The sequence below is a fragment of the Acomys russatus genome, chromosome 32 (genome assembly GCF_903995435.1).
Source record: "Acomys russatus chromosome 32, mAcoRus1.1, whole genome shotgun sequence".
Lineage (NCBI taxonomy): Eukaryota > Metazoa > Chordata > Mammalia > Rodentia > Muridae > Acomys > Acomys russatus.
Window position 1 is genome coordinate 48,213,499 of NC_067168.1, and position 23,249 is coordinate 48,236,747.

The window sequence follows — 23,249 nt, forward strand, 5'->3', positions numbered from 1 at the left end:
CAGGTGTGTGCCACCACACCCAGCTCTCTTTTCTTAATTCCGAGAGGTTTTACTTGTCTGTTTTTTATTTTAAAAGTGTAATGATTGGGAGATAGTGCAGTCAATAAAGTACTAAGGAGCCCATCTCAGTCCCCAGATCCCCAAGCATAAACAAAGTCAGGTTTGGTGCCTGCACTTGTAACCCCAGTGGTGGAACAGCAGAGACATGGACCACGGGGACCTCACTCGTCAGCTGCCTCCTTGTCAAGTAGCCTTTGTCTCAAAATCAAACAAATAAGAGCTACACTGGATAATAGCTAAGGTGTCATTTGCATCCTCTACGGTCGTGTGCACGCGCGCGCGCGCGTACACAAACACACACACACTATCTGTATGTATATACCCAAAGAATTGAAATAAATTTATAAGCAGTACCAACACCTGTGATATTATAGAAATTGATGAGGTTAAAACAGTAAAGTTGACGCTATATTAGGCTTCTCAGATGATGCTAAGTGGTCAGGATTTTTACCTCTCCCTGATCATGTTGCTCCAAAGCAAAAGATGCACACTTTATATCTACGATTGTATTGGAGATTGCTGGACCTCATTATATTTGTTCTTTTACCTTTTATCATCTTATATGGCTTAGCCATTTTCCTAAAGTAGATGCAACCTTCAAGTAATCATAGGTCAACTGTTTTTATTAACATGCTTGTTGCTTGTATTTCTAGGAGTCTGTATTCTCAACAGTGGCTAAAAGCATTGTGGAGTCTTGCATGAGTGGTTATAACGGGACCATCTTTGCATAGTAAGTTGTTGACTGTCTCTATAAAGCTATGGTAGTGTTTGTCTTAGTTCCTCCTTACTGCTGCCTTAATAAAGCACTCGAACTTAGTGGCATAAAATTACAGATTTATTTTACAGTTCTCTAAGTCAGAAGCCCAGTGTGGGTCTCACTGAGCTAAGATGGTTGCGCCTGGGCCTTCATTCCAGGAGCTGTTCAGGGAGATATGTTTCTCCTTTCCCAGCGTCGAGAGCCCATTCATTTTACTTGGGTCAGAGCCGCTCTGTCTGTTTCCACGCTCACAGGGCAGCGTTCTGCCTCTTCGTGCTTGTCAGTCCTCACAGAGACTCCTGTGATCGTCAGCCTGACCTGCACAGTCACGGTAGAGTGGGTGGAGTCCACCTCTGTAACCGGAGAACTTTCTGAATGTAAAGTTTCTCTGTTTCTCCACCTGTTTGTTTATTTGTTTATATGATATATAGTCATGTATGTTTATATTATGTTTCATGTTGTAATGCAGTGACATATCCCTCACCTTGCTCTTTGGAGCTCTTTGAGATTTCTGAGCCCTTTGACACATCCTACCCTTTGACACATCCTACCCTTCGACACATCCTACCCTTTGACACATCCTACCCTTCGACACATCCTACCCTTTGACACATCCTACCCTTTGACACATCCTACCCTTCGACACATCCTACCCTTTGACACATCCTACCCTTTGACACATCCTACCCTTTGACACATCCTACCCTTCGACACATCCTACCCTTTGACACATCCTACCCTTTGACACATCCTACCCTTTGACACATCCTACCCTTTGACACATCCTACCCTTTGACATATCCTACCCTTTGACACATCCTACCCTTTGACACATCCTACCCTTTGACATATCCTACCCTTTGACACATCCTACCCTTTGACACATCCTACCCTTTGACACATCCTACCCTTTGACACATCCTACCCTTCGACACATCCTACCCTTTGACATATCCTACCCTTTGACACATCCTACCCTTTGACACATCCTACCCTTTGACATATCCTACCCTTTGACACATCCTACCCTTTGACACATCCTACCCTTTGACACATCCTACCCTTTGACACATCCTACCCTTTGACATATCCTACCCTTTGGCATATCCTACCCTTTGACACATCCTACCCTTTGACACATCCTACCCTTTGACACATCCTACCCTTCGACACATCCTACCCTTTGACACATCCTACCCTTTGACACATCCTACCCTTTGACATATCCTACCCTTTGACACATCCTACCCTTCGACACATCCTACCCTTTGACACATCCTACCCTTTGACACATCCTACCCTTTGACACATCCTACCCTTTGACATATCCTACCCTTTGGATTTTGAGCATTTCCTTGTTTATTATGCTGCATTACATCCCAAGCTCTTATATTTTGTTATCCTAGTTCTAGAATCATTCAAACCCTGATTCCTTTTGTTGAAAAATATTAATGAGAAACCAAAATCTGGGCTCCTAGATGTACTTATCACTGTTGGAGTGACTGTTTTGAGGCTTTCTTAGCAGACAGGGCTAGGAGTGTACACATGTACCTCTGTGTCTGCTCAGGGATCTGGAGCTGTCCCTGCATCACGTGTAGATATTATGCTAATGAGCTCATACTGAGGTCTGGCTCTACTCTGATGACCACAGGGTTAATTACCCTCAGTGCTGGTGATGAACCTTGTACTGTCTGTTATCCACTTATGAGCACATGTAAAGCAGTCACAGAATCAAAGTGTATCACTGTGAGAAAAATACTGACTAAAGAATTTATATGCAATTCCTTTTTTTGTTTGTTTTTGTTTTTCTGAGACAGGGTTTCTCTGTGTAGCCTTGGCTGTCCTGGACTCACTTTGTAGACCAGGCTGGCCTCAAACTCACAGTGATCGCCTTCCTCTGCCTCCCAAGTGCTGGAATTAAAGGTGTGGACCACTATGTTCAACTCTGTAGGAATATTTAATCTAAGGTGCATTCATTAATATATTAATTCAAATTCCTGTACTGTTTGTGGGTAGAACTTGGAGATAAATGAGAGATTTATTGGTTAGATGATCATATAGATCTCAGAGATCTGCTTGTCTCTCTGCTTTTTTTTTTTTTTTTAATTATTTATTTATTACTATGTATATGTGTACACCTGCATGCCAGAAGAGGCCATCATATCACATTATAGGTGGTTGAGAGCCACCATGTGGTTGCTGGGAATTGAACTCAGGACCTCTGGAAGAGCACACAGTGCTCTTAACCTCTGAGCCATCTCTCCAGCCCCGTCTCTCTGCTTTATGCTGGGATTAAAGGCATTTTCTACTGTGCAGCCCTTAAACTTATTTTAAAACAAAGACATTTCTATGTCTTTTCAAGGCAGAGAACTTCAAAATTACTACATTATTTAGCAAAAATTAGGAACAGGAGTCTAATTGATTCTGGTTGAATAAAGTATGCTAGAAGATTCTGTATCCACAAAATATTGTTGTAGTATTTATAAAACATGAGGCAGGCAGCCGGGCGGTGGTGGCGCACGCCTTTAACCCCAGCGCTCAGGATGCAGAGGCAGGTGGAGCTCTGAGTTTGAGGCCAGCCTGGTCCACAAAAAATGAGTTCTAGGACATTGAGTGCTGTTTCACAGGGGAACCCTGTGTGCTGACTGAGAGACTGGAGGTGCAGTTAAGGGAAGAAGGGTTCCAGAGTACTCTGGAGAGGATCACCCCGTCACAGTCTAGTAGAGCAGATTAAGTCAGAAGGGTGTGAAGTGGGTGTGAAGATAACACAGACACCTTCCTTTTTCAGTGGGCAGACTGGCTCAGGGAAGACGTTCACTATGATGGGTAAGTAAGGACCAGGGTTTGCTGGGTAAGTGCACTTCCTGGAGTGACCACTTGGAACATGTTTTAGGGGAGGCATTACTTCTCTGATGTCGATCTCATAAAAATAGGGATGTTGCCCATGTTTCTACCAGGTTGTGAGTTCCTAGACAGTCTATTTGTTAGTCCTAATTATAGCTCTTTTCCTCAGCTCAGGGTTTGGCACAGAGCTATCTAGCTCCCAGCCTAGCTATGCTGTTATTCATGACACTGTGACTGTTATCCTCATTAGGTTTGCTTGCTTTGGAATGTCTACAAATGAAATTTTACAGAAAAATAATGTATTTAATGTTATTTTCCTACTGGTTATACCTGCTTCCCTTCTCTCTCTCTCTCTCTCTCTCTCTCTCTCTCTCTCTCTCTCTCTCTCTCTCTCTTTGTCTCTCTCTCTCTCTCTCTTTGTCTCTCTGTTTCTGTCTCACTTTCTCAGCCCAGGCCAGCTTTGACGTTCCTCTGCCAGTCCCTCCTCTGGAGTGGTGGCTGGGATTAATGGTGTAAACACTTGACTAGCTCCTTCCTCCTTTCCTTTCTGTAGATTCCCTCCCTAGAGACACCACCTCACATCCACCCAACAAGATCTTGTAGCCCAGGCTGGTCTTGAGCCTACTGTGTGGCCAAGGGTGAGGTGGACCTCCATCTTCCTAAAGTCTCCAGCTCCCAAGCAAGGCTTCCAGCTGTGCCCTCCACACCTGGTTTGATTTTTTTGTTTTGTTTCGTTTTTTCCTTCTTTTTTTTTTTTTTTTTTTTTTTTTGAGACAGGGTTTTCCTGTGTTGCTGGCTATCCAGGAATTCTGTTGACTAGGCTGCCTTTGAACTCAAGAGCTCCACCTGCTTCTGCGTCATGAGTGCTGGGATTAAAGGCGAGTGCTACCGCTGCCTGGCTTAGCTGGTACCTTAAGGTGACCATGCACAAGCTTCTCAGTGCAGTGGGGCACATGCCTTTCCTGTGAGGTGTTTGTTCCTTCTGGACCTTTCTTGTGCACACCAGTCTTTTGTGAGTTCCTTTGCTCTGTAGGGCATACTTAACTATTATTTATAGTGCCTTATATATCAGTTTGTTTCAGAGCCGGTACCAGTGCGCATCACCACCCCAGCTACACCTTTTCTTTTCCTTTTTGTAATAGGGTTTCACTGTGTTGTTTTTGCTGGCCTCAAGCTTGCAGTGATTCACCTGTCTATTCCTCCTGAGCGCTGGGGCTAAAGGCGTCTGCTACCACACCACCACCTACCTTTCTTTTTCTTTCTTAAAATAAATAAATAAATAAAAGCAAGAAGTCCACAGAGAACCGTGAGGTTCACTTTATGTTAGCCGTTCCTGGGCACAGGGCCTGCCCTGGGGTTGATGGGTATATCCATGGCACTCACTTGGAGAAAACTGAGTTTCCTTTGTCATGAGTATCAGTTGCAGTGAGCCTCTTGGCTCTTGGTGGGACTCCATGTCCACTTCTCCCTTCTTGTTGTTGGGACTCTGTTTGGCTTGAACCTGCCTAGGCCTTTTCTAACTACAGTTACTGCTGTGGTTGTCTGTAGGAAACACACACTAACTAGTCAGCTCACTGCTTGTTTTTTTCTACTCAGAAGTTGTTGGTAGGCGAGGAGTCGCTTCTCAGAGGGTGTTGTTGGCAGCTGCTGTAGTGAAGGTCCCAGCAGGTGGGGTGAAGAGGAACAGACGGTTGCCAGCACGGCTGCTGCAGGCCTGGGGTAGCAGGAGCCTTGTTTTGCAAGTGTCCAGCTTCTGTGCAGGCTTAGGAAGTTGGAATCCGAACGTAGTCCTTGGCAGAAGCTGGTGTTGCAGTTTCCAAGTAGGCCTATATACTGGGGTTTTTCAGCTCTTCACAGTTAACACACGACTTCACTAGGTGTGAGAATTTCTCCCCATTAACAAGCAAGTAACCATCAGTGTGTGTCCCTCGATGCAATTCATTCCTCATATCATCTGCTAGTGCTGGGCCCTGTAGGCTTAAGGCTCAGTCTCCAAGGCAGCCTGCCTTCCCCACTGCAGCTGCTACGTGTGAGCCTCAGTGTGTGGCCCATGTAGCCAGACAGCTATGAGCCGGGCTTCCCAGACCCCCTCCTTAGGTGTCATTACTGTATACTTCTTAATAGGACGGCTTTTACTGCCCAGTTAAAAAATAGTAGCGAACCCTAATTTTTAGCATTCAGTGTATGTTTGACATACAATTATCTGTGCTTTATTTGCAGACTTTCAATTCTCCCCAGCAACTCTGGTTATTGACATTATTACTCCCATTTTGTTGCTGAAAACCCTGAAGTTTAAGACACACACAGTGTGGTGCATGGCTTAGAGAGCAGACCAGTCTGTGTCTTCGCTTCTTGTTGTGAGGAGACAGCATGACCAAGGCACCTTATAGAATAAAGAGCTAATCGGGGCTTACAGTTCCAGAAGGTTAGCTCCTTACTGTCATGGTAGGGAGCGTGGCAGCACGCAGGCAGGTTTGGGGCTGGAGCAGTGACTGAGAGAGAGCTCATATCTGACCCACAGGCCAGAGACCCAGAGACCTAGTTACTTGGGAGTGCTGTTGGCTTTTGAGTCCTGCGAGCCCATCCCGCCAGCACACCTCCTCCACCAGGCACACCTCCAGCTGCAGAGCAAGCACTCGGGCATGCGAGCCTGTGGGCGGTTCTCATTCAGACCACCACAGTCTGTGGAAACAAGTCACATGCACAGACAGAGCACAGCCATGTCAGCACCTGACAGGTGAAAGAGGTTAAGCTTAGCCTGGGGATAGATTTCTCTGTCAGGCCACATCTAGGCTTAGAATTGGGTTGGTGACTACTTTGGGCCTTCCTTTCAGTCTCCCTGAAGGACAGTTTTGTTATTGTGTCTCTCACAGGTGTAAATGTAACTTGCTTGAAGCAGAACGAAGATGTTGATTATACGATATTCCATGTGTCATTTCATTTCTGCATTAACTGCCTTTTGATATTGCCATTTTGAAGGATTCTCAGAATAAAAGCTTTTTGTTTTATTTTTTATTTTTTTCTCAGGTCCATCAGACTCTGATAATTTTTCTCATAATCTGAGAGGAGTAATCCCACGAAGTTTTGAATATTTGTTTTCCTTAATTGATCGTGAAAAAGAAAAGGTAAAGCTTACTATAAAAACAAAATGTTGGGAGGCTGGAAAGATGTCTCAGCTGCAGAGAGCAGTGGTAGTTCTTCCAGAGGACCCGTATTCAATTCCCAGCACCCACATGGCAGCTCACAGCGGTCACTTCAGGCCCGGGGGGTCTGACATCTTCTAGCCTCTTGAGCACCAGACATGTATGGCCCACAGGCATATATGCAGGCTAAACAGCCATGCGCGTGTGTGCACACACACGCACACGCACACGCGCACACACACACACAAATGTTGATAGAGTGCTTGCCTAACGTGCAGTAGATCCTGGGTTTGATCCCCAGCACGGCAAAAAATGAGTGTGTGAGTGCACACCTGTGATTGCCTCACGCTGGAGGATCAGCATTTCAAGGTCATCAGAAGCTCCGAGTCATCCTTATCTATACAGAGAGTTCAAGGCTAGCCCGATTGCTAGTATATACAGAGAGTTCAAGGCTAGCCCGATTGCTAGTATATACAAAAGAACAGACTGCTTCTGGAGCTCTCAATGATTTGTATGAAAGAAAAGTGTATAGAAAAATCTCAACCAAGGAAAAAATAGAGTGCAGTGATTTAAATGAGAAATGTCCACCATAATCTCAGGTATTTAAGTTCTTGGTCCAAACTTGGTTGCGCTCTTTGGAGAGGCTTTGGAAATGCGGCCTTGTTGGACGGAGTGTGTCATTGGAGCTGGGCTTTGGAGAAAGTCTCGACACCATTTCACAGTTCACTGTCTCTTCCTGCTTGTGTTTTGAGATTTGAGCCCTCAGCTTCTGGTGTTCTGCAGCTGCTTTCTTTCTGCCATCATGGACTCTGTCCCTGTGGAAACATAAGCCCAGATAAATCCTTCCTTTTCTAAGTTGTCTTGGTTGTGTTTTGTTATAGCAACAGTAAAGTAACTAATACATAGGGATACGCATGTCGTCCTTGCGATGTGCGTTAGTGGTGGGCCCGTCCTAGTTGTGTTGCACCTCACTGTCATCTTGTCCCGTCATCCTAGGACACTGTCTTTCCCCTCTCACTGGTTGGACCGCTCTGGGATTGCATTTGTTTTGATTGGTAGATTCCAGAGCTTAGAGCACTGGGCATCAGGTGCTTTATGCGCGTGTATCAAGGAAATTGCTTTATAGCATTGGCATGCTGTTCGTTCCTTGGCAGAAGTGTCCCTAACATTGCAGTTAGACTTACTGCACGACAGTAAAATAATTAAGTTTAACACCATGTATTTTTATGGTTAAACTAAAAACATTTTTATTTTATTGTTTTTGTAAAGATGTATTTATTTATTACGTATACAGTGCTCTGCCTACCTGTATGCCTGCAGGCCAGAAGAGGGCATTAGGTCACATTATAGATGGTTGTGAGCCACCATGTGGTTGCTGGGAATTGATCTCACCACCTCTGGAACAGCAGCCAGCGCTCTTAACTTCTGAGCCTTCTCTCCAAACCCTGATTAAAACTTTTTAATTATTGATTTTTATGAATATTGGGTGTTTTGTCAGCATGTATGTCTATGTACCATGGGCGTCCCTGCTGCCCATGGAGGCCAGAAGAGCGTCTCAGCTTCCCGGGCTGGAAATTACAGATGACTGTGAGCCTCCACATGTGTGCTGAGCATCTATGAGGGTCCTCTGGAAAAGCAGTCAAGTGCTCTTACCCACTGAGCCATCTCTCTAGCCCCTAGTTGTTGTTTAAAAAAAAAGTTTATTTTAAGCTTTTATTTTAAATATAATGATGTTTTACCTGCATGTAAGTGCATCAAATGTGTACAGTGCTTGTGGAGGCCAGAGGAGGATAACAGATCTGGGCCTGGTAGTGTTAGTAGCTATGTGGGTGCTGAAAACCAAGCCTGGGAGTTCTGTAAGAACTGCAAGTGTTTGCCCACTGAGCCATTTCTCCAGCCCCAAATTCATAGGTTTTTAGGATGAATTATTTTCAGTCTTTTAAAGAACATGACTCTTGCTTCAAGTAAATCTAGGTCGATGATATGATTGATTGGACAAAGATGCTTGCCTCCAAGCCTGACGACCAGAGTTCGAACCCTGGGACCCAGATGGTGGAAGGTGATAGCTGACTCTCAGGACTGGTCCTCTGAGTGACACATATGTTTTCTGCATGAGCATGCCCGAACATATAAGCACAGTAACAGGTGTTAAAGACCACAGCTTTGTGAGAAGCACAGCGTGCAGCCCACGGGGCAGCGCAGCTCCCGCCTGCACGCCGGCTGCGGTGCCTCTCCAGACTGCGGTGCTGCTGCCTAGGGACTAAACAGGGTTTCAGACTTGCCTTGTGGATTATTTTCACTGGCTTTTTGACGTTTTACTTACACTAGAGGATAATAGAGGAGCATGCCTGAAATAGCTCATGGCCGCTGAGGTGAACGTGGGAAAATGGTGTGCTCACTGAAGCCGTCTGTTCCAGGCTGGCTCTGGGAAGAGTTTCCTCTGCAAGTGCTCCTTTATTGAGGTCTACAACGAGCAGATATACGACCTGCTGGACTCCGCGTCAGCTGGGCTGTACCTACGGGAGCACATAAAGAAGGGCGTCTTTGTGGTCGGGGCCATGGAGCAGGCGGTGACCTCGGCTGCTGAAGCCTATCAGGTAGGTCCCTACCATGTTAGGCAGCAGGCATGCCAGGGAAGTGCCCTGCTCTCAAAGAGCCAAGGTAGAGCACCTGTTTCATAAAGGCATAGCGCCAACCTGTTGAGAACCAAAAAAGGCGTGCCAGCATTTTCTAGAGTTCTCCCTAGCTGAGCTCCAGTTTGGGGCTGGATGAGACAGTTACACACCTTTCCCAAGTGCTAGGAGGGAGAGGCAGGGAGAGCCTTGGATGTCTTTGCACTACTTTGATGGTGTTTATTCCAGCAACAATCTGAAAAACACCCCAAGGGAGATAATACGTCAGCATCTGTGGCCCTGGGAGCTCCCTGTGCAAGGGCCTCATTGAACACTGATCTTTCTGTGTTTTCTTTCCTGTTGTGAGGGGGCAAGCAAATGCAGTGAAGGAACTTTTAAAAATCCACTCATGTTTTAAGGAGCCCAATATGGCCAATTGATTTCAAATATTTTTTTTTTCCCCTTTATTTCCTTTTATGTGTATGGATGATTTGCCTGCAAGTCTGTCTGTGCACCATGAGTGCCTCCATTTGGATCCTCTGGGACTGGAGCTGCCAAGTGGGTGCAGTGTAAAATGTAATTTATAAAAATACTACCACACTGGGCGTGGTGGCGCGCGCCTTTAATCCCGGCACTCGGGAGGCAGAGGCAGGCGGGTCGCTGTGAGTTTGAGGCCAGCCTGGTCTACAAAGTGAGTCCAGGACAGCCAAGGCTACACAGAGAAACCCTGTCTCAAAAAACAAAAAACCAACCAAACCAAAAAAATATACATATATATGTATATGTATATATATCTCCACATGCACATAAGTGACTGCTTGCAGTGTTACTGTGAACTTGGAGGAACCCATCACACAGTTCAGACTGTTCATCTGCACTAGCAGGAGCCTAGTTAACAGAGGGCACTGTGTCCTCTCTGATGTCACTAACAGGAGCCTAGTTAACAGAGGGCGCTGTGTCCTCTCTGATGTCACTAGCAGGAGCCTAGTTAACAGAGGGCGCTGTGTCCTCTCTGATGTCACTAGCAGGAGCCTAGTTAACAGAGGGTGCCGTGTCCTCTCTGATGTCACTAGCAGGAGCCTAGTTAACAGAGGGCGCCGTGTCCTCTCTGATGTCACTAGCAGGAGCCTAGTTAACAGAGGGCGCCGTGTCCTCTCTGATGTCACTAGCAGGAGCCTAGTTAACAGAGGGCGCTGTGTCCTCTCTGATGTCACTAGCAGGAGCCTAGTTAACAGAGGGCACTGTGTCCTCTCTGATGTCACTAGCAGTAGCCTAGTTAACAGAGGGTGCCGTGTCCTCTCTGATGTCACTAGCTCGTCTCTCAAAGTGAGCTTATGCTGAATGTCATTATTATTTTGTCTCATGATTGATTAGTTTATTTTTTGGTTTTCATTTCTCTGCTGTTTTGTTTTTGTTTTTGTTTTTTGGCTTTTCGAGACAGGGTTTCTCTGTGTAGCCTTGGCTGTCCTGGACTCACTTTCACTTTGTAGACCAGGCTGGCCTCGAACTCACGGTGATCCACCTGCCTCTGCCTCCCGAGTGCTGGGATTAAAGGCGTGCGCCACCACTGCTCGTGCTGTTTTGTTTTTTTGAGACAGGGTCTCTCTGGGTAGCTCCGACTCTCTTGGACTCCCAGAGACAGTGAGTGCAGCTGTACTTAAATCTGTGTTTTGTTTTGGTTTTTTTTTTGAGATACTGTAAGAAATCCAGGGTAGGCTGAACCTACTATGCAACAAATAGGCTGATTCCCAACTTGTAGTCCTTTTGCCTAAGTGCTGAGATTCAAGTGTCATCACACCCAGTCAACAGCTGATTTGACAGACTGTCTACTCAGCCAGCATGCCACCTACCTTTTAAAAATCACGAATGCCTGTTAAATTTTGTTTTGTGCTTTTTTTTTCTACTGCCATTGATGGAAACTCAACACATTAGTTTGATAAATACTCAACAGAGTTTTTAGTGGGGTTCTTTGTTGTTGCTTTTGTTTGTTTATTTGGTTAGTTTCGTCATTTGATTTTGTTTTTTTTGTGTGTGTGTGTGTGTCAAAGCTTCTCTGTGTAGCCCTGGGTGTACTGGATCTTGCTTTGTAGACCAGGCTGGCCTCAAACTTGGAGAGATCCACCTGCCTCTGCCTCCCGAGTATTGGGTTTAAAGGCGTGCGCCACCATGTCCAGCTTTTCACAAGTTTTTCAAGATTAATGTCAACCTATACTTTGCCTTTGCCCTAGTCCTCATGTCTCGTTTACATGATTCTGGGAGTGTGTGTTTAGAATGGTGCCTACTGAGGAATCATGGCAGAGCTTGTCCTTTCAATCCTGTGGACCTCATACTCTGGGAGAACATTCTGTACGTGTGGCAGGAACCAACCCCAGACCTTACGCCCAGTCAGCAGCACCCGACCACGAGCCACGCCCCTCCCTGTGGCTGTCAATGTGTGCAAAGAGTTTTTAATAAAAGCTGTGCAGACATCTTATTTCTTATTTGGGTCAGTTTTGATAAATTATGTATTCCTAGATATTTTTCATTTTTCTATTCAGTTTTGTAGTATTTTAGCGTGAAGTTATTCTTAACTGTCTTAATTTTTAGTGTTAGCATACAAAATGTTATGTAACTTTAAAAAAAAAAAGAGTTGTGTTCAAAGGCACACACCTTTAACTCTAGCTCTCAGGAAGCACAGGCAGGTGAGTTTGAGGCCAGCCTGGTCTACAAAGGCAGGTCCAAGACAGCCAGGGCTACACGCAGAAACCCCGTCTCAGAAAAACCAAATTTTGTATATTGATGCAAAATAAGTTTAATTTGGATCCATTGGCATGGAATTCAAATTTAAGATTATCATTCACACACATTATGCATGTTTGTACCCTGATATGAGCTGTTGTGCCCATCTTACTCAATTACAATACAAGGCTTACTTCCAGTACCCGGACAGTGATATTGTAGGCTGTTTAGGATAATAAAATAATACAAGCTGATTGTTAGTGGATCAGATCATGTTCATGTCAGTTACCAGTCTATTTTTCTCACAAGAATATACATCCTAGGCCTAACAGACAGGTAGGACTCTATAGATATATAAGGTAAAATAGTTAAATAAGCTCTTCAAAAGCCTCAGAGACCCACAGAATATGGCATTTAAAGATGTTTTTATTCCAAAGATTCACTGACAATAAGACAGGTTAACTCCTGGCAACACCCAGCCTACCTCAAAGAAGATGATGAGCATCAAAGAGCCTCCTTATGGAGATGGCTTCAAATGTGGCAAACAAGCCACTGGGCAAAATGTCCTCATTTCTGCCACAGACAGAATTCTGCCTAAAATGGGCAAGCTTGAATATAGGCGGTGTTGACAGCCCAACTCTGCCAAGACAGGGTAAGCAAGTCCTCAATAGTTCCTGCCTCACAAATATGTCTGTCAGATATATTGGGCCAGAAGGCTGAAGATGATGCCCCAACGTTATAGAGAGTTTTGGGTGACTGCTCAGGTAGCAAACTGTCTCTGTCATTTTTTCATTTTGGAAGCTGCTAACCTGCACTTCTGGTTCACTCAGGTAATTAAGTTTTATTCCTTCTCAAGTCTCTGATGAGGTTGAAGACCAGATAGTTTAGTCTTAAGGGTTAAGATGTTTTTAGGTCTAGATAGATGTTTTAAGTTAATAGAGATGAGATATGGTAGATACTGATTTTCAAGATAGGAAAGATGTTTACTTCAAGTTTGCCAAGTCACTATGAATGTAACATTTATATAATTCCTGATTGCTTCCTGCCGTATGTAGTTTATTTTATTTATGTGTAATATGAATGTATATGTAAAAAATATAATAATAAAAAAGAGATTCCTTATTGTTTAAAAAAAAATCCCAGTTGTTCGATTTTACCAATCAAGACTCAGGAGCCAGATGTTTGGGCGAAAACCTGCTAGCTCAGAGAGGCAGAGAAGGCACCCAGCTGACCTTCCTGCCCAGCTCATGTCCAGAAGGAAAAAGCCAAAGCCCTTTCTTTTCTCCACACTGTCTTGAATCCTCTTCTCTCAATGCCCCTCGTTCTGTGTAATTGCTGTCAGTTGTCTTCTTTCTCTGCCTCTTGACCTAGGGTTAACTTTATTAAATCCTGTTTACAGAAAGCTCTTGGATTACCGGTGTGTGCTAGGGCTGAGGACTTGTTTACAGTAAACAGAAAAGTCTTGGGTTAAAGGTGTGTTAGGGCTGAGCCACACCAAATGAGAAACTGGTTTTTACAGTTCACAGTCTTGGAGTTCACAGTGGGATCAAATATCCTGTAACAGTTATTTAGTATTCAAAGACCCTCTGTTCAATCTATAACACTGACACATAATTTCAGTTTTATGCTGTGTTTTATTAATAGTGTTTTAGTAGTTAGTTTTTATTGCATTTTATCTATAAAAATTATTAAATAAATGTATCTATATTTATTTATTTATTGTTCACTTAATTTTCAGTGTAGACTTTGAAGTAACTTTACTCAGTTCTCGTGTTACCCTCACATATACTGTGACTGTTCTCCAAGTTACATTTCTCAGGACATCAGCATCACGTGAGGCCTGTTAGGAATCTTAGCTTAGGCTAAGGGTGCTAGTGCGCTCTAGTTCCTGCACTGTGGAGAAGAGGCTCTAAACAGAGAGTTGCCGGACAGTAACGCTACACAGAGAAACTTCGTCACTAGCCGCCCTCCACCCCTCCCGGGAAAACCTTACAACTCTGCCTAAGGCCTGACCTTCCCATCAGCCTCCCGAAGTAATCCCTCATTTCAGTCCTCGACAGCTGTTGAGTACAGTGTAGCTTAGTACCATCCCAGGCAGGACACTCTGCCCGTGAGGCTGGTGCCCGCGTGCTCTTTGGCTTTGCTTTCTCTAACACAGGGTTTCTCTGTGTAGCTCTGGCTGTCCTGGACCTCAGTTCGTAGACCTGGCCTTGAATGCAGAGAGATTTGCCTGCCTCTGCCTCCCAGTGCTGGGATTAAATGCTTGCGCCATTATACCTTGCTCCACGTGCTTGTTTTTAAACACAGAAGCAGAAGTTGTTTTTACAGACACACCTTGTAAGTAGTGGGGTCAGAGTTTGAACTCTGGCTTGGGTAACTGGGAGCCTGTGGTCTGAATGCTGGTGTATGTTCCTGTCTGAACGGAAAGAAAAACCTATTTGGCAGAGGAGAAAGCTGCCAAAACATTAACTAAAGGTTAATGCAAGAGATTTCTATTTGGTTTAGAATTTTTATTATCTAAGCTAAAGAAAGGGATAGACATCTATACTTAGAGTTCTTGGACGGTAGAAGCAGAGTCTTTACACACCCGTTAGAGCTGCACAGGAGTCCAGTGTCCCCTCGCCCTTTACACACCCGTTAGAGCTGCACAGGAGTCCAGTGTCCCCTCGCCCTTTACACACCCGTTAGAGCTGCACAGGAGTCCAGTGTCCCCTCGCCCTTTACACACCCGTTAGAGCTGCACAGGAGTCCAGTGTCCCCTCGCCCTTTACACACCCGTTAGAGCTGCACAGGAGTCCAGTGTCCCCTCGTTCTTTGTACACACCCTACCAAGCTTGTGTTTAAATAGACACTACTTAGAACTTGTAAGAGCTACATAGCAATAGAAAGGCCGTGAGTGTTCCTGCCCCTGAGCTGTGGAAATTACACTGCTGTGAAGAGGGATAGTTACCTACGTGTTTTTTGTTTTACAATGAGAGGTTTAAGAGCTTATTCTGTGTATTGAACTTGTCTTTGGTGCACCTGTTGTGGCCTCTTGTAATACAGTGTCCTTTTTCCAAGGTCTTATCGCGAGGGTGGAGGAACAGGCGTGTAGCGTCGACGGCTATGAACAGAGAGTCCTCTCGGTCTCATGCAGTCTTTACGATCACCATAGAATCAATGGAGAAAAGCAGTGAAGCCGTGAACATTCGGACCTCATTACTGAACCTGGTGGATTTAGCAGGATCTGAGCGGCAAAAAGATACCCATGCCGAAGGGATGAGGTTGAAGGTAGGACTGAAGTTACGGCCTTCCTCTTACGTGTGCCTCTTACTAAAAACAGTGCCACACCAAGTACAGTGAAGACCTCACAAGAAGTAATGGTGCCTCCTACAAAGGAGCAAAGATGCTATGTGGTTATGGCAATAAACATAAAAAGGCCAGGACAGGTCTGTCAGGCCACGAAGGGGCAGAGGAAGGGTGCTGTGGAGTGGATTGTTGGGAAGACACATAGAAAACAGGTGGCTTCTAAGAAGTAGTTGTCTCCTAGAAACCAGGCTTCTACCAGGCTCGGGAGGGGAACAGGAGACACCTGTCCTGGAGAGTGATGACTACCTCAGTATGCCCTGGTGGATGGACCAGAGAGAGAGAGAGCGCGAGCGCAAGAAAGCCCAGGTCAGTTAGGACCGGCAGAACCAGGCCACGTTTGTACTCAGCCTTCAAAACCCTGGAAAATACTGAAAAGTTTGGAGCAAATGTGTAGCTTCACTTATAAACACTTAGATCTATGAAGCTACTCTCCCCAGGATCAAAGCAGACAGCCTAACAAGAGGACAGTCATGTATAATCTTTGAGGTGGGGAGGTACCCAGCCTGAGCTATTAGCAGTGGCGTGATGCGTATTGTATGTATGTAAACATTGACACTGAAATATGTACAAATTATGTGGTTTAGGAATGTGACCTAAGAGAGAGGAGTCAGACGTAGGAGAGAGGTTTTAGCCTAAGTTTACAGTCAGCAAGAGGCTCATGTTTCTGCCAAGAAGGGACCATGCTAGTACAGATTTCCTCGACTTACAGTGTGTTACCTCCAAAGAAACCTGGTAAAGGGGAAATATCCTAAATCAGAAATATTCAACATGTCTACCCTGCTAAACATTCCAGCTCAGTATTGTCTCAATGCAGAATGTTGTACCACATGTGATTCAGTGGAAGAAGTGAAAATGCAGTTCCCTAGTGTAGTTTGTGGTGCATTTGGACTTGTGCAGTGTCCTACAGTCACAGTGCTTACTAGGAGCTGAGGGGACAGGAGACGCTGTTCTCACAGTGTGTACACTAGGGGCTGAGGGACAGGAGACGCTGTTGTCACAGTGTGTGCACTAGGGGCTGAGGGAACAGGAGATGCTGTTGTCACAGTGTGTGCACTAGGGGCTGAGGGACAGGAGACGCTGTTGTCACAGTGTGTGCACTAGGGGCTGAGGGACAGGAGACGCTGTTGTCACAGTGTGTGCACTAGGGGCTGAGGGGACAGGAGACGCTGTTCTCACAGTGTGTACACTAGGGGCTGAGGGACAGGAGACGCTGTTGTCACAGTGTGTGCACTAGGGGCTGAGGGACAGGAGACGCTGTTGTCACAGTGTGTGCACTAGGGGCTGAGGGGACAGGAGATGCTGTTGTCACAGTGTGTACACTAGGGGCTGAGGGGACAGGAGACGCTGTTGTCACAGTGTGTGCACTAGGGGCTGAGGGGACAGGAGACGCTGTTGTCACAGTGTGTGCACTAGGGGCTGAGGGGACAGGAGATGCCGTTCTAGCTTAGATGTTGTCTTTCATTTGTCCTTCTTTGTTTTTCTACCTCAGGCTGTTGCCTCACCACTTAAATTTTCTCTCAGAACAACAAAGAATGTCATTGCACGTTCTGTTTGTCTTTCTCCTGTCCTTAGGAAGCTGGTAATATAAACCGGTCACTGAGCTGCCTGGGCCAAGTCATCACTGCACTTGTTGATGTGGGCAATGGGAGACAGCGGCATGTCTGCTACAGGGACTCCAAACTTACCTTCCTGCTGCGGGTAAAGCCAATGGCTGCTTTCTGCTACCTTTGTGTTATGGTAGCTGGGACTGTAGAGGGGGAGGTCCTTAGCCTTTATTGTTTCTATAAAAAAAAATCTTAGGGTTAACAGTCTAAAACATGCGCCGTTGATGTCATTGAACAGGACTCCCTCGGTGGTAATGCCAAAACCGCCATCATTGCAAATGTCCACCCAGGATCCAGGTGTTTTGGGGAAACACTGTCAACACTTAATTTTGCTCAAAGAGCCAAGCTGATTAAAAACAAGGTAAAATAATATACTATCAGGTACATTAGAAAACTTATGCGATCTACTGTGACTGTGCTGATGTTCCCACTAGTCCCGCTTCTCTGTGGAAGTCCATCCTGATTGTACACGACTGCCGCTGCTGCTTCTTGTCTCCCTCGTCTTTCTCTCTCCCTCTCCACGTTTCTTGTAGTGCAGTGGATTGGACTCAGGGCTCACATATGCTGGGCAAGTGTTTTCCTGTTGAGCCACACTGCTAGCCTTGCATTTTGTATTTATTCACCTATTTATTACAGGCTAATCTTGAAGTTGGCAGACATCCTGCATGCAGCACACCCTGTTCATTTTTTTTGCATCCTTGTGCATGTAATTTGAAACCCAGGTTTTGTCTTGTGTTTGTTATGGTTTTGCTGTTCTTTAAGGCAGTTTTCCTTTTGTTGCTGTGTGGGAGACTAAGAAGCCTGAGCCACACTAGCCAAGGTGGTGTGTGTTCCATGCATGCATGCTGTCTCTGCACACAGGCCTGCCTGAGCCACACTAGCCGAGGTGGTGTGTGTTCCGTGTATGCACACTGTCTGTGCCATGTGCGGTGTATACGGCACCAGAGAGCAATGCTGTGAAGGTTACTGGATAGTGAGGAAATTTGCCTTTAAGTTGAACATGTCTCTGCAGAGTTCTCATGGTCTATACGAGCAGCTTCTTCATTAGTGCTATGCACCTCGGCCAGCGCCTTCCCTTCCAGAGCACTGTTGATGGAGCACTCACTGCTCCTTGTGCCATGTGGTCCATTCCAGCCCCTCAGCTCTGCAGTAAGACAGCAGCCATAGACAGTGTGTAACAGTGGGATTCCCTGAGCCCATCACACTGGGTATGCCAAGAAGCTATAGTCTGCATTTTGCCTGTGGGCAGCACTTTACCAATACCTAGTGCAGACTGTGAAGACCAACAAGACACCTGGGTTTTTTTTTTTTTGGAGAGTTGAACACTCCTTTGCTTTGATACAAAACAACTGCTGTGAATTGGTAGCTTAATTCCTTCCTTTTTCTGGAGGAAACCTGGGCATCTTAGCCCCAGTTCATGTAGCAGAATGAAGTAGACCATGTGCTTCCTGCCCCGGGAAGTGACAATGTCGGTCTCTTCTTTTCCTAATTTCTTTGGGTGTCATCCCTGCTTACACGGATGTTAGCAGCAGGAAGAGGAAACATCTGTAGAACTTCCTGACTGTCTTGGCTTACCAGAAGTCCTTCAAGAGTAGAACCATGTTAATGATTGCAGTTATGATGTCACCGGTATAATAGTGACATCAGAATGCCTCATAATGAGACTAGCTATATGAACCAGAAGCAATTGGAAATGACTTTTAAACATGAACAACAAACCAGCAGCGTTGTAGTAACCACTCTCAATGGTACGTCCGCTTCAGCCTGTCAGCCTGTCAGCGGGAAGTGCTAAGGTGGCTAGGCTTGTCCCAGGTGGGGGCTGAGCCTAAGACAAGAACAGTCCGTGGCCATTACAGGGTTTTCTTGCCGCAGGCATTTGTTATTACCCTTCAGTTGTATGAGTCTTTTCTAAATTATCTAATTACTAAGCTTTACTTTTTTCTTTCTTTTTTTTTTTTCTGAGGCAGGACTTCTCTGTGTAGCATTGGCTGTCCTTGGAGCTCTCTCTGTAGACCAGGTTGGCCTCGAACTCACAGAGATCTGTTGTCTCTGCCTCCTGAGTGCTGGGATAAAAGGTATTCACCACCACCACCCAGAAATAAACTTTGAAGCAGCTTTAGATTTATAGCAAAATTGAATGGAAATTACAGAATGATTCCATAGAAGGAGTCCTTGTCTCCACACAGGTGACATCCCACACCATAGAGATGTATTTATTGGTGACTTTTCTTTTTTAAGGTTTTTAGAGACAGGGTTTCTCTGTGTAGCCTTGACTGTCTTGGACCCACTTTGTAGACCAGGCTGACTTCGAACTCACAGTGATCCACCTGCCTCTGCCTCCCTAGTGCTGGCATTAAAGGTGTGTGCCACTACGCCTGGCTTTTAGAGGTGGTTTTAAGCAGGACATCTTTAAGAAATTAAAGACACCATTTAGTTGCCACAGTAATAATATTTGTTTGTAACCATTTTTGACCTTTTAGAGGCCATTTAAATAGGAATATTATTTTAAGAAAGGGAAAATAACATTTAGTATGCTGGTAGAGCAGAAATGCACTCAGAAATCAATCCGTGGGTCCAGCCCAGCTTTAGAAACATACGTGGCTTTCCCTGAAGAAAGTGGTTTCTGCTCAGGCTCATCCTGTTAGGCGTCATGCTCTTTTAGGCAAGAGTTCTTCACCACAGGTGGCGGAGCAGAGTGGATGGTCTTGCTGAGGTGTTTGCTCCATGTTTGAAAGGGTTGTCATGGGTCTTCGGTGGCAGGGTGACACACTCAAACCTGAGGGTGACTCAGCTTAAGACAGCCTGGGGCTGATGAGACGCACAGGAGCAGTGGGACCGGGTGAGGAGGGGTTGGCAAGAGCAAGGGAGCCCCCAGTGGGCTGCGTTAGGCACAGGAAGAAGGAGCTAACTGCCGCTCTAGCTGGTCTAGTGCCTTTCTGCTGCTGCTGTGACAGATGGTAGTCTTGTTTGCTCTTCTGCATTCCCACTCACGCCAAGCAAACAAAAAGCAGGGTCAGCAGCTTGAAAAGTGGTCTTCAGTGCTTTGTGAATTCTTGTCCAGGCTGTGGTGAATGAAGACACCCAAGGGAATGTCAGCCAGCTGCAAGCTGAAGTGAAGAGGCTCAAAGAACAGCTGTCTCAGTTTACTTCTGGGCAGACAGTACCACAGAGCTTCCTGGCCAGAGGTAAGATGAGTTTGTTGCCCTTTACCCTTGGGAGAGCTCGTGGGAGGGTTAGGTCAGGGCCTCCTGTGCTGGATGAACAGACGCTTAGCACAGTGAGGCCTTCCTGGTTTCTCTCACACATACTCTTTTACTTTTCCTGTGTGGGAAGGTAGTTCTTTGTCTGACTCAGGTGTTCGTAAGATTCAGGGAGAAGGAGAATCACAATGATTTTGAGTAATCCCCCCTGACAAATGCTAGAAAGAAACACACGTATGTTTCATCAGGTCACTGCCACAATTCTGCCTTAGCATGTGTCGTCTACATGTGCTCATGAGGTAGGACAGGAAGTGTTTCTCTAAAGAATAGCTAGCGGAATTCAATCAAGTGCCATACAGCTTAACAAAACTGTGCCTGGGAATATGTCCTGGTAGTAGAATGCTTGCCTGGCATACCTGAGGCCCTAGGTTTGATTTCCAGCACTGTATAAAATCAGACCGGCAAGAAAACACAAGAGTATGCATTAGACCAAGCAAAGTCTGTTTACCTGAGTCCCAGAACTCAGAAAGCTAAGGAGGCTAGCATGGCCTACAGAATGGGTTCCAGGCCAGCCTATGCTACAGAGTGACAGACGGAGACAGTCAGTAATAAGTGTTTGCACGCATGGGTCTCCTCCACGGTCCTTATAGCGTCTCTACGCTAGCTCTGGTGGCTCATGCCTACGGCGCTAGCATTTGAGACGCTCAGGCAGAATTGCCCTGAGTTTGAGGCCAACCCAGGCTGCACTGTTTAAAACAACACATTTCATTTCTTTCACCAAATGTATTTGTGCTGAGTAGACAAAGAGGAGCGTCTCGTTTGCTTCATAGAACAGCCAAGTTGCTGAGTGAGTTACTGTGAAGCTGGTCCCAGTCTTGAGAGTCTGTTTCTTAAGATGAGTTGGTAGCAATAAAAACTTAGTTTTGAGAAATGAACGTGTTTTCCTCTTTCCCCTTTTAGACAAAGAGAAGACTAATTACATAGAAAATTTCCTGGAAGCGATGTTATTCTTTAAGAAATCTGAACAAGAAAAGAAGGTAGGAAACTGGATTAGGAAAAGAGACTGAGGGCATCTTGGACGTTGATGTTGTGGTTGGTTCGTTACTGCAGTGAGTGAGACACATGGTGCCGACTGTGTGCGGAAGGCTTGCCTTGGGCTAGCTGCTGGCTCATGGGGGTTTAGGAAACCTGAGCCTTGTTTTGTGTTTAACTGAATCACGAATTTCTTAAGTCTCTGGTAGAAAAAATCACCCAACTAGAAGACCTCACCCTCAAAAAGGAAAAATTTATTCAGTCTAATAAAATGATTGTGAAGTTCCGAGAGGACCAAATCATGCGCCTCGAGAGGCTGCAGAAGGAGGCACGAGGAAGCTTCCTGCCGGAGGAGCAGGACCGGCTGCTGTCCGAGCTGAGGGACGAGGTTCAGACTCTTCGAGAACAAGTGAGTGCCACGCACCTCCGTGTGTCTAGGAAGGAGCTTTACAGTGTGCATAGGTGTTAGCAGCCTGCTCTGTAGCGCAGTGGGAAGTGACGGGCAGTATGCACTGCATGAGTTATTTTCCAAGTGTTAAGTGAAGACAGACGACAGCCCAGTGTCGTGTGCTCTGCACACAGAACTACACTCTGCAGCCCCCGGGGTTACCTAGTCTCCATAGAGCTGAGCCTTTTGAAGTTCTCAGTTTCACTTCAGAGGCACCCAGTTTGAAAACCAAATTAACATTTTGTGTGTCCAATCAGTAGGGTAATTTTACTTCCATTTACTTTACATACTTTTCTCATTTTGCCAGTTAATGTATTTTGGTGGGTGGCAATTCAGTCTAGGTAGACAGAAAAGGTTTTTTCTTCCCCCCCCCCTCTTTTTAAAGGTATACTTGTATTTTATGAGTGTGACTGTTTTGCTTGTGTGTATGGCTATTTAGCATGTGCATGCCTGGTGCCCAAGGAAGCCAGCAGAGAGCCTTGGATCTCCTAGAACTAGAGTTACAGCTGTGTGGGTACTGGGAGTTAAATCCAGGTCCTTTGAAAAGGCAGCCAGTGTTCTTAATTGCTGAAACACCTCTCCAGCCCCTTGCTTGATTGTTTTTCTGTGCTGAGGATCAACCCAGAGTCCTTTGCATTCTAGGCTTTGCTGTGTCACTGAGCTACATCCTCAAGTATGTGAACTTAGCTTTTCCCTTGTGTGAGGAGTTCCCCCTGTTGCACACTCCTGGGCTTCTGCCCTAGGTGATGTGGGAGGAATTTGCAAGCCACTTAACACAAACATACCTCCATGTGCTACCCACCATTACCACGTCTGCTTCTGTGAAGGCTGCTGAAGAGCACAGCCAGGGCTGCCGTGGGCTAGAATTTCTCAGTGGCTTTCAGAGAGACCAGTTCACTTAGGACATTTCGTAAATGCATGACGTGTGTGACTTCTCAATGCTGCAGGTGGAGCACCACCCCAGAGTTGCAAAGTATGCTATGGAAAATCATTCCCTCAGGGAAGAGAATAGAAGACTGAAATTATTAGCACCTGTGAAAAGAGCCCACGAGATGGATGCCCAGTCTATTGCAAGACTAGAAAAGGCTTTCTCTGAATTGTCTAGCACAGAGAAAAATAACAAAGGTAAGGAGTGATTTTTGTGAGAAGGGGCCGTGGAGCAATGGGTAAAAGCACTGGCTGCTCTTCCAGAGGACCCAAGTTTAATTCCCATCATCCATGTGGGAGCTCACAGCTGTCTGTGACTCCGTTCTAATAGGAGATCTGATGTACTTTTCTGGCGTCCTTGGGCACCAGGCATACATGTGGTTCCTAGATGTACGTCCAGGAAAAATACCCATGCACATAGGCTAAAGTAATTACATCTGAGGAAAGTATTAATCTGTAGGACTGGAAAGATAGTGTCAGTAAGGTGCTTGCTTTTGTAAGCAAGCGTTCTAGAACCCTCATTAAAAAGGTGGAGTTGGTCTTGTAATCCCAGCCC

The 23,249-nt window shown here is 45.6% G+C and overlaps 1 protein-coding gene across 1 annotated transcript in view; it reads left to right on the forward strand.

Moving 5' to 3' along the window:
• The window catches only part of LOC127184165 (kinesin-like protein KIF15), a 67,434-nt gene that overhangs the window by 3,167 nt on the left and 41,018 nt on the right, over positions 1 to 23,249 (forward strand). The window contains 11 exon segments of the mRNA XM_051140409.1: positions 714 to 790; positions 3,606 to 3,643; positions 6,689 to 6,786; positions 9,222 to 9,401; positions 15,195 to 15,404; positions 17,055 to 17,180; positions 17,325 to 17,447; positions 20,148 to 20,271; positions 21,247 to 21,323; positions 21,518 to 21,727; positions 22,714 to 22,891. Of these exon segments, the coding sequence (XP_050996366.1) occupies positions 714 to 790; positions 3,606 to 3,643; positions 6,689 to 6,786; positions 9,222 to 9,401; positions 15,195 to 15,404; positions 17,055 to 17,180; positions 17,325 to 17,447; positions 20,148 to 20,271; positions 21,247 to 21,323; positions 21,518 to 21,727; positions 22,714 to 22,891 (1,441 nt within the window).